The sequence below is a fragment of the Bos indicus x Bos taurus genome, chromosome 7 (assembly GCF_003369695.1).
Source record: "Bos indicus x Bos taurus breed Angus x Brahman F1 hybrid chromosome 7, Bos_hybrid_MaternalHap_v2.0, whole genome shotgun sequence".
NCBI lineage: Eukaryota > Metazoa > Chordata > Mammalia > Artiodactyla > Bovidae > Bos > Bos indicus x Bos taurus.
The window spans coordinates 29,408,407-29,421,293 of NC_040082.1; the positions used below are offsets into that span (position 1 = coordinate 29,408,407).

Below are 12,887 nucleotides of genomic sequence, written 5' to 3' on the forward strand. Positions count from 1 at the left end.
AAGCACTTTACTGTGTATTGGCCTCAGTTAACATATAGGCTATCATTATAACCTAGCATACAAGTGATACTTACCCTTTTTGCATGTGATATGATGTGCTCAGATATTTTCTAGGTTCTCCTGTGTTATCTCATTGAACATTTGCAGATGGGGACCCACCAAACTAATTGCATGATCCTGTAAAGAGTCAGAGCTCCCAGTTTGCACATTTTGTCCTAACAGACCATAGTCCCTCCTGCTCCCCTGGCAGAACAGGCAGAAAGTTAGAGGTCTGTGGGGCTGACCAAACTGTTTCATGGCAGTTCAGGCACCAGGTGAAATAAATCCAGTGAGCCTGAAATAGCCCAGATCCCAGACGCAGAGAATGGGGAGGCTTTTGAAAAGCATGGAGATATAGAATTTAAAAGATGGTGGTTACAATGAGAAACTGCTCTTTCTTTTTCTTCCAGTTCCTTATTAGTAGACATTTAGCCTCCACGGAGAAGGCAATGGCACCCAACTCCAGTACTCTTGCCTGGAGAATCCCAGGGATGGGGGAGCCTGTGGGCTGCCGTCTATGGGGTCACACAGAGTCGGACACGACTGACGTGACTTAGCAGCAGCAGAAGCAGCCTCCACCTACCCACCCCATGGACTTCCAAGGTGGCTCAGCAGTACAGAAACCACCTGTAATACGGGAGACACAGGAGACATGGGTTCAATCCCTATGTTGTGAAGATCCCCTGGAGAAGGAAATGGCAACCCACTCCAGTATTCTTGCCTGGAGAATCCCATGGACCAGGGAGCCTGGTAGGCTATAGTCCATGGGGTCACAAAGAGTCGGACATGACTAAGCGGCTTCACTTTCACTTTCACCCACCCCATGCCTTACCTCAACTCCTCATCTTTTATAGTGTAATTTTACTTTAGTAATGTCAGAAGAGAAGTTGGGCTACTTTTGAGAAAAATGTGTGGCACCCTTTTTTTGAGGGCCTAGTTATCCTCATACTTATGATAAAGGTGGGGTGATGAAGTGGCTACCTCCATAGATAACAAAACAGAAATCCCAGATTTCTGAAAATTCTTCAAATTATGATCTCTGTCATAGGCCACATACTCCCTTCTCATCTTCTCCAATTCCCTTCAAAGTTCAGGGGCTCTTTCCATACCTAGTGGCCAGGTGTTCACATGGCTAGCTCATGTCACAGGGATGGGAACAGAAGCGAAGCGTGTAAGTGCCCTATCACTTGCTATAAAGGAAACCTCCTGTTGTGGGCTTATTCTCTTTTCTGTTCCTGAATCTGGCTAGAGCCTGGATGTATTAATAACAGGACCCAGATTTGACCAGCAGGCAAGGTCAACGCCATGAGGAACGGCCAAGTAACACAATGAAAGGAACCTGGGTTCTCAAATCCCTACCAGGCTGATTGCTCATTTCAGAAGTGGAAAAGGAAGCCAACGAGACAGAAGGGACCCACATTCTCCCTTTTCTCAGTTTTCTCTTGGACTCAACAGCAGCGTCATGTTTCCTTGAGCTCTAAACGTTAGGACAACTTCATCTACTGGACAAAAGTGAAGTATTTTCATATATATTATTCCATGGATCCACTGCAGTAATTCTAGGGGCAGATATGAGGCTTTCATTTTAGATGAGGAACACAGCCTCAGACCTCCACCTCTAACCTCAGTAGCTCTTCTCTCCACAGCCTGTTCATGAGCTGCCATTGGGTGAACAGAGCTGATTGGAGAGTAATGAGTTCTGTGTGCCTGGAGGTAATTAAACCTGGGCTGGTGATGGCATGGGAAAGCTGTAAACCCCAGAAAGACAGTGAGGCTAGAAGACCTTTAATGTCATCTTTGCGTGCATACTCAGTTGTGTCCGACTCTTTGAGACCTCATGGACTTTGGCCCACTGTCCAAGCTTTAGCCCAAGCTCCTCTGTCCATGGAATTTTTCAACCAAGAATCCTGGAGTCAGTTGCCATTTCCTCCTCCAGGGGATCTTCCAGACGCAGGGATCGAACCTGTGTCTCTTGAGTCTCCTGCATGGGCAGGCGGATTCTTCACCATGAGTGCTACTTAGGAAGCCTGAGGTCCTTCAAATTCTGTGATATTTTAGTACCTGCAACATGGTTTCTTCTAAACCTTTTCCTCCCTGAACTTTAGAAGTAAAAGAATATCTGAAGGAGCCCACAGCTATGAAGAAGACAATATAGAAAAATGCTGAAACAATCAAATGAAGAGACTAAGGAGATTTTGGAGAATTTGAGAAAGGCAAAGTTTAATTTGCATACAGGAGTAACCCACACCTCACCTGGCAAGTGTTAGGCCACAGCACAAACCCCTGTCGGAGTCAGAGATGTCAGCAGATGTGCAAAGTAACTGGACACAAACAATATAGTTCTCCAAGTAATACATGGGTTTGTCCATCACACACACAAATAACAAACACACTTAAATGCTCTGCAAAAGAGAGATGAGGATGGTAATCAAATTACCTCACATTTGGACAGCACTTTACAGTCGGATCCACTTTGTCCTCATGACAGTCCTGTGAGGTAGGCAGCACAGGCATCACTGTTAACTCCATTTCACAGATGAGGAAACTGAGGATCAGAGAGGTTCAGCACTGGCCTAAGGTTTCCCAGCTTTAGCTGGGTAGATCTGAGTCTAGGGCTACGATGCCTAGTCCAGTGCTCTTTCACAACTGCCTTTCCAGAGAAGAATTAATGGTGGTCTAACAAGACAGTGGTTCAACATCATTTAGTAGAACTATTATTTTTCTTGAGCAAATGCAATCAAGTACAATCAAATCAACCCTGATGTTAACATCATGTGGTATGGTAGCCAAGATGAATAGTTTTCTGATCTTTCATGTATTTATACCTACAAGATGGTTGTTTTCTACTTTAGTTCCTCCCTGCCTTAATTTTAAGTCACTAACAGATACCAAGAAAAGACACTTTGATTAGATTTCATTGATTCAAGTCTTATTACCAGGATTCACATAGTGGTGTCAGTAATCAAGTCATTATTTAAAGCTACAATCTGTTGTCTTTCTGAAGTGAAAATGAATCTTATTCACTTATTCCTTCTGGCTGTGGATATTAGCATAGCTCTATTGTTTAGCCATAAATATTACCTTTTATACCATTTCAATAGCAGAAAAAATAATAAACTTCACAGGCTGGTTTTTAAAAAATCTTATGGTTTAAAATGAAGGGAAAGTCTCTCCCCCACCCCTTCCAGGGGGAATAAGATCAACCTTTGAAAAGAAAAGCTAAATGAAATCCTCTATTTTAAAACAAAACTCAATTCTATTGGGAACAACCCTCCTATTGTGTTACTCTTTAGTTAAGGATTTGAAAACGGTCCAATCATTGCTGACCCTAGGTCCTGTCTGTTACAACACTGTGAGAAAAAAAGAGATGTGGGTCCATTATCACACACACTCCAAACTGGAATGTCATGGATTTTTCTCTGCCAAGTTATTCAACATCTGTACTGAAATTTAACAAACAGTAATAGGGACTTGGTGTGACAGTCAGTTGAAAATACTGCAACAGTAAGTTTGAATTTCCCTCTTTAAATTCCTTCAGAGAAACACTAAGGAAAATTGACAACATTCTACTTCATGCCTGAATCAGTCACATAATATATTGCCTTAAATAAGAGACTTGTCCTTGTAGCAAAACTGGATGTCTGAGTTAATCACCAAAGGCACCCCCTAAAATCCCCAAGATAATTTCATTGACTGTACAAAATGTTGAGTATTCATCTGAAAGCATGAACTTGGATTTTACTTCTGATTTTCTAGGTTAATTTTGCAAGAATACAGGTGTTTCCTATTTGGCTGTTAGAGGCTGACCTCCCATCTACTCATAGAAATGGGTCTCGTGTAATAGAATACAAGCAGACCCAGCCAGGAGCGCTCATTCCAACCGTCACACAGAGCTTGCAAGGCAGAAGAGGATGGGTGCTTTAAAAAATCAAAAGGAAACCACAAATTGCTCTTGGGGCTTTTAAATGTGACCAAATTGAGCTTTTTAAAAATGTGCTTTCCTCTCCCAGCTGGCCCAGAAATGGTGCAGGTCGTCAAAAGTAACTCCCTTGGAGGTGGAAAGGCTTCACACTCTAGGAAGCAGGAGAGGTGTGTAACTAGCAAAAAAAAATACTTAAAGGTCAGCAGAGACGACGGACAGTGCCCACAGTTGACCGCCAGGGGGCGCTCTTCCAACATTCTGCGGGAAATAGGCCTGCCGGCTTTGTCACTGGCTGAGGAAAACCTGTATGCCAAAAGGGAAGGAGCATTTGGAAATTCCTCAAGTTTCTGTTTTTCTCTAATAAAAACGGCTGCAGTGCCTCTAGAACCACTGGGTCAGAGAATTAAGGGTCCAAACTTCCAGGGACGGGGCCCACAGACCCACACCCTCCCTTCTGGAAGACTCTGGAGACTCTTAAGGCCAGAGTCTGATATATCAACATTTCCATGTGTTGCTCTGCCTGAAACTGCTATCTGTGTGGTCTTTTCACTGATCTGTCCCGGTTTTAGTTCACTTTCAAAACTGTGTCTTTGCACCAAGAAAGTTAACCTTTACTTTCTTATTCTTTTGCAAGACTTTGAGGTGCTTGGTGCAACTGGCATATATTAGTTCAAACTTTGTTTCTGAACACTGAGAAATAAATGATAAGTTATGCACTGTTAGGATCCAAAGAACTCATGCTTCTTATCATGCATCAAGATGCATCAACTTTTTATTTGAAACTAAAGAGAAAAAACAAGCAACTTTAAAAAATAAAAAAGAAAGAAAGAAAAAAATTAAGCATCCATAAGTCACCCTCCTTGAGTTCAGTGCTACCCTGTTAGCTAATATGAGCTATTGAAAATATTTTTGGAATGGTCTTCAAATATTATAAATATTTTACTTACTTGATATTTCACTATATAGTTATGTACAGAGATGGCCCTTACCATGCAGGAAAAATGTACATTCACCTCTGTGGGACATTATCAATTCCACTGGGTCTTATGAGCCAGTAAGTTGAATTTATTAGTCAGCTGTCAGCTCTAACAACATAATTAAAGTGCAAAGAGAGAAAGCAGCCAAAAAGATCAATTTTTTTTCAATGTCAGCATTAATATGCTTCATGCCTCTAAGAAATAATGCCAGATGCAATAGGCTCAGGTAACAATATCTTTTCTCTTCTTTGAAAGCAGAGGTCTCCCTGAGAAGAGAAGAGGGAGGTAAACACGAGAACATGAGCTAGCCCTATTTCTTTAATAACCAACAATCCTGGGGAAATCACAGTCGCTTTCCCAGCCTAGGGTAGGAGGACGAACCCCTGCATTTGGTTTTCTGACACAAGAGCTCATGAGTGCTTGGGCCCATTTCCCATATATTTTCCCATTTTCCCATATATTTTCACTCAGAAATGCCTCAAAATTTAAAAACAAAGATGACTGGAGAAGAACTGTCTACTAATAGCACATGGAAGGGTGGGTTTTAAAAAGAAAATCTCACTAAATCAGGGGTCCCCAGCCTCCAAGGTCTAACGCCTGATGATCTTTGGTGGGGCTGATGTGGTAACAATAGAAATAAAGTGCATGATAAATGTAATGCACGTAATCAATCTGAAACCAAGTCCCCTCCCTCTGCCCCACCCTGTGGAAAAATTGTCTTCCATGAAACCGCTCCCTGGTGCCAAAAAGCTTGGGGGCCACTGCACTAGACAACTTTAAAAAACAAACAAGTAATGTTCATAGTGAGCCGAAACATGGTTCGTGTAAATCAGAACAGATTCCCACGTAACCAAGGGGGTGGGGGGGATGAAAAGAAGCACAGAAAGGCGCAGAGACGATTTTTAAGTATATCTTTTCACTTAGCACTGAAACCCACTCTTCCCCTCGGTGGCCTTCTGTTGTATTCCACAGTTTTGTTCGTGAGGCACGTGGGCATCTTTCTGCAAAGCCTGCACCTGCCTCTCCAATGGCATCGACTTCCTGAACTGCACAGCCTCAGGAAGAAGTCCCCCACGTGGCTGGACTCTGGGGGCACAACGATTGGGTTTTAAATTATGGAAATGTTACATACAAATCCATTTGACTTTCAACATGTCTTTCCTGTCCTGTTGCCTAAAGACTGAAAGAGCAGTTTCAGAACATGCCATTCCTCCAATATAAATATTTATGATGCACTGAGAACCATGCACATGCTGAGGACTGAAATTGCTTATGTGTCGGCCCATCCCTACAGAGACAGCCTCGGCTCTTCTGGAAGCCTGTAACAAAGGAAATGTAAGAGAAGCAGTTAAATCCTAGGAGAAAACTGGGAGGTGCCCCAGGCCAGTTAAGTGCCAGTGAAACATCACAAGCCTTTTCATGGACCTTTATCCCTGAGTTCTTAACAGAACACGGGGCAGAATTTGAAATTTCCCTTCTTAACCTGCTTCTTTAAAGTGGCTACCAGCACCTCCCAGTTTATACTCCCTCATGCAAATGTGCCCTCAGTTTACCAAACACCACTCTCTTCAGCTTCCCACCCAAGTCTGAAGCGTCTATCCTTGATCCCAACCAGCTGGGCTTCCCTGGCTGGAGACAGAATTCTGGTTTGGCTCCATCATCTTTGGGGAACAGAGGAGACTGGCTTTGTCTCCATCCCCCTGTCCTCTCAGCACTGTGGGAGGCATGGCATGCACAGTTCTGTCCACTCTGCTTTCCATGAAAATTCCACGGACGCGGGGCAAGGTCGGATCGTCAAGCAGGGAGCCGAGGTTCAATTTTTAGTGACAGCTCATACAGCGTATCTTCATCTATGATGAGGGCTTTGTCAAGCAAGTACTGAGTGACCTGGAGAAGAAAGAAGAAGAAACCCGCTTTGAGTTCCTTCACAACACCAGATGTACATTTTCTGAATGGAGCCTGACACAATTCAACATTTTCTCCCAAGCACTGAAATACTTTATGTAACTAAAATACATTAGGAATATATTCTGACTGTATATTCTGTTCCCCTCTTAACTCCCTACCCTAGGCACTGCCCTCAAGAAGCACCACTGTTATCAGTTGGCTTATATTCTCCCAGATATTTTTCAGTATCTTTCCAGACATTACCAGGTACTTACAGAAATCATTTTTCCTCTAATACATGGTATCACAAGGGTATATTTTATTCTGCTTTCATCAGACTAGAAGTTGTGGAGTGCTCCTCATGTCATACAAAGAGCTCTCACTGCTGTGCTGTATTACAAGTGTGACATATCAGAGTTTATTTAATGATCTCATATTGATGGGTTGCCATCAATATTTCACTATGACACAAAGTTACGGTGAAGTCCTTGTTAGCATACTCCCTAGTCCTCACACATGAATGGTTCCACACCAGAAATGAAATGAAAGGACACGGAAATGAACAGGTTAGAACAGGGGTTAGCACCATAAAAATATCTCTTTATTTTTAGGGAGAGATAGCAGATATAAGTAAAATTAAATACTTTCATTAGTTTTGACAAAAGTAAATGCCCATGTGACTTATATATCTGGAGAAGGAAATAGCAACCCACTCCAGTATTTTTCCTTGGGAAATCCCATGGACGGAGGAGCCTGGAGGGATACAGTCCATGAGGTTGCAAAGAGTTGGACACGACTTAGCGACTAAACAATATCAAGCTACACATGTATCGTGCTAGAGGATAATTTCATCACCCCAGAAAGTTCCCTCACGCAGCTTCCCTGTTAACCTACTGCCAGAAGCGATCGCTGCTCTGATTTCTGTCACCACGTGTTAGTCCTGTCTGCTCTAGAACTTCATGTGAGTGGAATCACACAGTAGGTACTCGTCTGTGTCTGGTTTCTTCTACTCTGCATCATGTGCTGGACTCATCTGTGTTGTGGAGTGTTTCACTGGTTATCTTCTACTGCTGAGTAGTGGCCCACTGTATAGATACACCGCAATTTGTTTATCCATTCATCTGTTTATGGACACCTGGGCTATTTCCAATTTTTGGCTATTATTAAGAAATGCCATCAACATCTTATGTGAGACTTTTTGTGAGCATGTTTTCACTTCCCCCTTGGATAAATACCTGAGTCATAAGGTATTTAAGTTAAATATGCATATTTAACATTTTCAGAAACCTCCAAAGGACACACTTTTCCAAAGAGGTTGTACCATGTTACTCTCATCAGCAATGTATGAGAATTCTGGTTACTTGGTATATCAATTTTTAATAAAAAAAATATATAAAATAACCTCCAAAACTGTTGTGCCTATAGTACATGAGAGTATCTGTTATCCCATATCCTAACTCAAGTTTGCTGTTAACAATATTTTAAAAATTTGTCTGTCTGATAGCTGATAATGATGCTTTGTAATTTGTATTTTTCTTATTAGTGAAGTTGAGCATTCTCCAAATATGTACTGGACATTTTTGTTTCTTCTTCTGTGAATCACCTGTTTATAGCTTTGTCAATTTTGTGTTGTTTATGATTTTTCTTATAGATTTATAGGAATACTTTTTTAATTTATAGGAATAATTTTATTCTGTCTTTGTTTTTTATGTTACAAACATTGTCTCCTAGTCTATTGCTTGTACTCTTCTACAATTTTTAAACAATTGCCCTTTGTCAGATAGAAGTTTTAGATTTTGATTCAGCAAACTGTATCAATCTCATCTTCTAAAGCTTTTGCATTCTGTGTTTAAGAAGGTCTTTCAAATCCAAAGATCATGAATATTTTGTCCTATATTATTTCATTTAAATAATGTAATGTTTCTTTTTGTATAAGGTAGTGAATTCATCTGGAATTTATTTTTTGAATAGTATAAGATGGAGAACAAAAATCCCTATTTCATTTACACAATGGTCAGTTTCTTTCTGTCACTTTCTTTAAATGTCTCCTTTATCCCATATTAAATTTTCATATAGACAAAATCTGCATCTGGACTTTATCCTACTCCACTGAGTTTGTATTCCTCTGCCAAGATAGTCCTCTTCTATTCACTGCAGTGTTAGTGTCTGTATCTGGTAGGGAAGGCTCTCCCTTACTCTTCTTATTTTTCAAAAAGTTCTTATCTTTTTTTTGCCTATCAAAGCTTCCTTATGAGTTTCATAATAAGTATGTCAAGTTCCATGAAATAACAGGGATGATGAACTGTGTGTTAAATTGGAATCTTCTACCTTACCATTTCAATTTTTCTGTAAAGCTAAAATGATTCTAAAAAATAACATCTATTACAAAATGAAAAAAAAGAAAGAAGAGGAAAGGAAAGAAAGAAAAGGAAGAAAGAAAAAGGTAACAAACATCAGTTATTGTTGGGATGGAGAGAAGAAGGGGATAATGACATGAGATGAATCCTGAAAGATGAGTAGGGACTACATAATGCAAGATTTCTGGGATATATCAAAATTTTTTCTTTCCTTAGCCTAAGAGCAAAGATAAGCCAATAAAATATTTTAAGCAAGGGGCAAATAACTCCCACTGTGTGTTTCAGAGAGTCCTATTTGGCTGTAAATTTGTTGAATGGATTTGCATTCAGTACACCAGGTACCAAATAGGAAAAGGAGTACGTCAAGGCTGTACATTGTCACCCTGTTTATTTAACTTATATGCAGAGTACATCATGAGAAATGCTGGGCTGGAAGAACCACAAGCTGGAATCAAGATTGCCGGGAGAAATATCAGTAACCTCAGATATGCAGATGACACCACCCTTATGGCAGAAAGTGAAGAGGAACTCAAAAGCCTCTTGATGAAAGTGAAAGTGGAGACTGAAACAGTTGGCTTAAAGCTCAACATTCAGAAAACGAAGATCATGGCATCCGGTCCCATCACTTCATGGGAAATAGATGGGGAAATAGTGGAAACAGTGTCAGACTTTATTATTCTGGGCTCCAAAATCACTGCAGATGGTGACTGCAGCCATGAAATTAAAAGACACTTACTCCTTGGAAGGAAAGTTATGACCAACCTAGATAGCATATTGAAAAGCAGAGACATTACTTTGCCAACAAAGGTTCGTCTAATCAAGGCTGTGGTTTTTCCTGTGGTCATGTATGGACGTGAGAGTTGGACTGTGAAGAAGGCTGAGCGCTGAAGAATTGATGAACTGTGGTGTTGGAGAAGACTCTTGAGAGTCCCTTGGACTGCAAGGAGATCCAACCAGTCCATTGTGAAGGAGATCAGCCCTGGGATTTCTTTGGAAGGACTGATGCTGAAGCTGAAACTCCAGTACTTTGGCCACCTCATGCGAAGAGTTGACTCATTGGAAAAGACTCTGATGCTGGGAGGGATTGGGGGCAGGAGGAGAAGGGGACGACAGAGGATGAGATGGCTGGATGGCATCACTCACTTGATGGACGTGAGTCTGAGTGAACTCCGGGAGTTGGTGATGGATAAGGAGGCCTGGCGTGCTGCGATTCATGGGGTCGCAAAGAGTCGGACACGACTGAGCAACTAAACTGAACTGAACTGAACACCAGGTACCAGACATTGGTAGCTTGGACAAGGGGTGGTGGTGGTGGTGTGGACAGCTTCACAAGAAATACTGGATATAAAATAGATAGAATTTGATAATGAATTGATATTCTTTTTGCTTTCTTTCTTGTTTTTCTTAATCAGAGTTACCAAATGTTTGTCTGTCTTTTTGGTCTTTTCTTTGAGTTAGCTTTTGGTATTATTGATCTACTCTACTGCTGTTTCCAATTAACTAACTTCCACTTCTTTCTTCAAGTTCCCTGACAACCATACAAGATTACCTTTGGCTGATGATCGATTCGATAGGAAGTCTGCTGGAACTGGCGTATCTCTCTGATGATGTGTGATATCTGATGGAGGAAGAACAGAAGCAAAGCATGAGCACTGCCCTGGGTTGCAGCACAGTATTCTGGGAGCCTGTCCCAGAGCAGTCAGTCCCTTACTCCATCCATTGAGGCACCTGGAGCCCTGCTCCATCATGACCTAGCCCTAGGGCTTTTTTGCCTTCAATGAGCCACAAGAAACCCTAACAGCAAGAAGATACTGAATTCCCAATCAGGGAAACAGCTGGCACAGGGTATCCTCAGGTGACAGGCATGGGGCGCTAGTGTCCATGGGCTCCTCACTTCTAAATGCTCAGAACCCAGCTGTCCAACAAGAAGCCTTCAGCATCTGTCTATCCCTGCTCAGTCTCAGAAAGTCATCCCTGGGGCTTTATTCCCCACCCTCATTGTCTAGACTGCCAGCTGAAAGAGGACTGCGAATATCTCCTGAATCAGCCAACATCAGGTATCAGACCCAGTGTCGCATAAAAAGGTCAAGATGAAAAAGCAAACGGTCACTCTTCCATGACATCGCCTCTTCTCTATAAGCCACTGAGGTCACCAAGACAGGCTGCTTACATGAAACTCGAACCCACCATTCTCATCTTGGAGAAATTGACGAGGCCTTCCTCGGTAAAGTTTGGTGTTCCTTCTTCAATGAACGCCAGGTCTGTCAGGTACATCCCCAGATAAGGAACAGCCGGGGGGTTACAACTGGAAGAACAAGAGGCACTGTTCACAAGCTCATTCACACAGGTGTCCACCCACCTCCCCCGTTTCAACAGGAAGCAGCTGCGCTGCTCCCCTCCTGAAGAAAAAAACTCTTTTAATCCCATTTTCAGAAGCATGCTCATAATATGCAGAGGTTTAATTATGTCTTACAATAGAGTGTGATACAACATCACAGCTCATGCTTTACTATGTGTTTGAGACAGTGGTACTTCAAACCACAGGATGTCTTATAGACAAATACAAAACATGTGCTAATGGGACTTGCTTGTAGCATTGGCCTGCAGTGCTTGTCAAATGGCCACACCGTTAGGGATGTAAAAGCATGTAGGAAACCCCATGCCCTCACCTCATTTAAGTGCAAACATTCAACCTTGAAGAAGTGGGTGGAAAAATCAATGTGACTAGAACTTGTAAAACTTGTTTTCTGTTTTAGTTAGTATTTAAATGTCTTAGAAGATAGAGATTAATATCACACCTGCACACTAAAGTGAGACCTTCTTTGTTTGGAAGGTGCATTCTCAGAGTCTAGAGGTTGAGAACACGGCCTTTTAATCCAGGGGAAACTGAGTTTGAGTCCCCACTTGCCTACTTCCTAAGTGGTGGTGGGCAAACTCTCTGAACTGCAGCTTCCTTGTCTGTAAAATGGAGACAATGAAACTTTTATCTCTAGTTTTCTATGAGGCTTAAATAAAACACATCAAGCACTTAGCATAGAGTCTATCATTTATTCAATCTTCAGTAAATAGTTCTTATATTATCATTGTTACTTTAAGTCTTTCTTTCCATCATGGCATCACAGGACAAAATTTTCCAGAGTAAGTGAAGTCCATGTGGCAGGTCATAAGAAAACTAATTGCAGGAGGATATCCTCTGTTCTCCCTCCCTCTCTCTCTCTGTATGTCTGAAGAACAAGAAAAGGATCCAGCAACAAAAAGCCAAAAATAAAAAACAAAAGCAACAGGGACTGGAATATTCAAATAAAGAATCACAGGAAATCACTGTATTTAGATTAGGAAATACCAAATAAAGAAACTTTTTATAGTAAAATATAGTAAGATTTACTGTGGTGACATTTTCTTCTTATTTGGAATGCTCTGCATACCATGAGTATATCCATGACACTCACTACATGCGTGGTATTCCAAATGAAAAGGCAAGTCAGAAAAACACCTGATGATGGAAGCTGTGTCCCATTTGGTTTTCTTTTCAAAGCAAAGTATGAGGTAGGCCACTATTTGTATACTGTAAAAATTATATAAATACACTTCTGAATTATGAATAATTTAACAAAATAGACATACTTTTTAAGGGTTTCTCTGAGGTTTTTAAATCTTCCTTCAGACGAAACAGTCTTCTGAAGCTTGTCCATTAGAGCTTTTGTC

General features: G+C 41.3%; 1 protein-coding gene across 2 annotated transcripts in view; it reads right to left on the reverse strand.

Annotated features, from left to right (window-relative positions):
* Positions 1-2,239: 2,239 nt before the first annotated feature.
* RASGRF2 (Ras protein specific guanine nucleotide releasing factor 2) overlaps positions 2,240-12,887 on the reverse strand; it is a 266,845-nt gene continuing 256,197 nt past the window's right edge. The window contains exons 24-27 of one of the 2 annotated variants that reach the window (XM_027545701.1): positions 12,807-12,886; positions 11,370-11,487; positions 10,732-10,800; positions 2,240-6,825 (exon numbers count right to left, since the gene is read on the reverse strand). In XM_027545701.1, the coding sequence (XP_027401502.1) occupies positions 6,733-6,825; positions 10,732-10,800; positions 11,370-11,487; positions 12,807-12,886 (360 nt within the window). In that variant the 3' untranslated portion in view covers positions 2,240-6,732. The remainder of the gene's footprint in view (positions 6,826-10,731; positions 10,801-11,369; positions 11,488-12,806; position 12,887) is intronic. The other variant, XM_027545703.1, reaches the window with a different exon arrangement.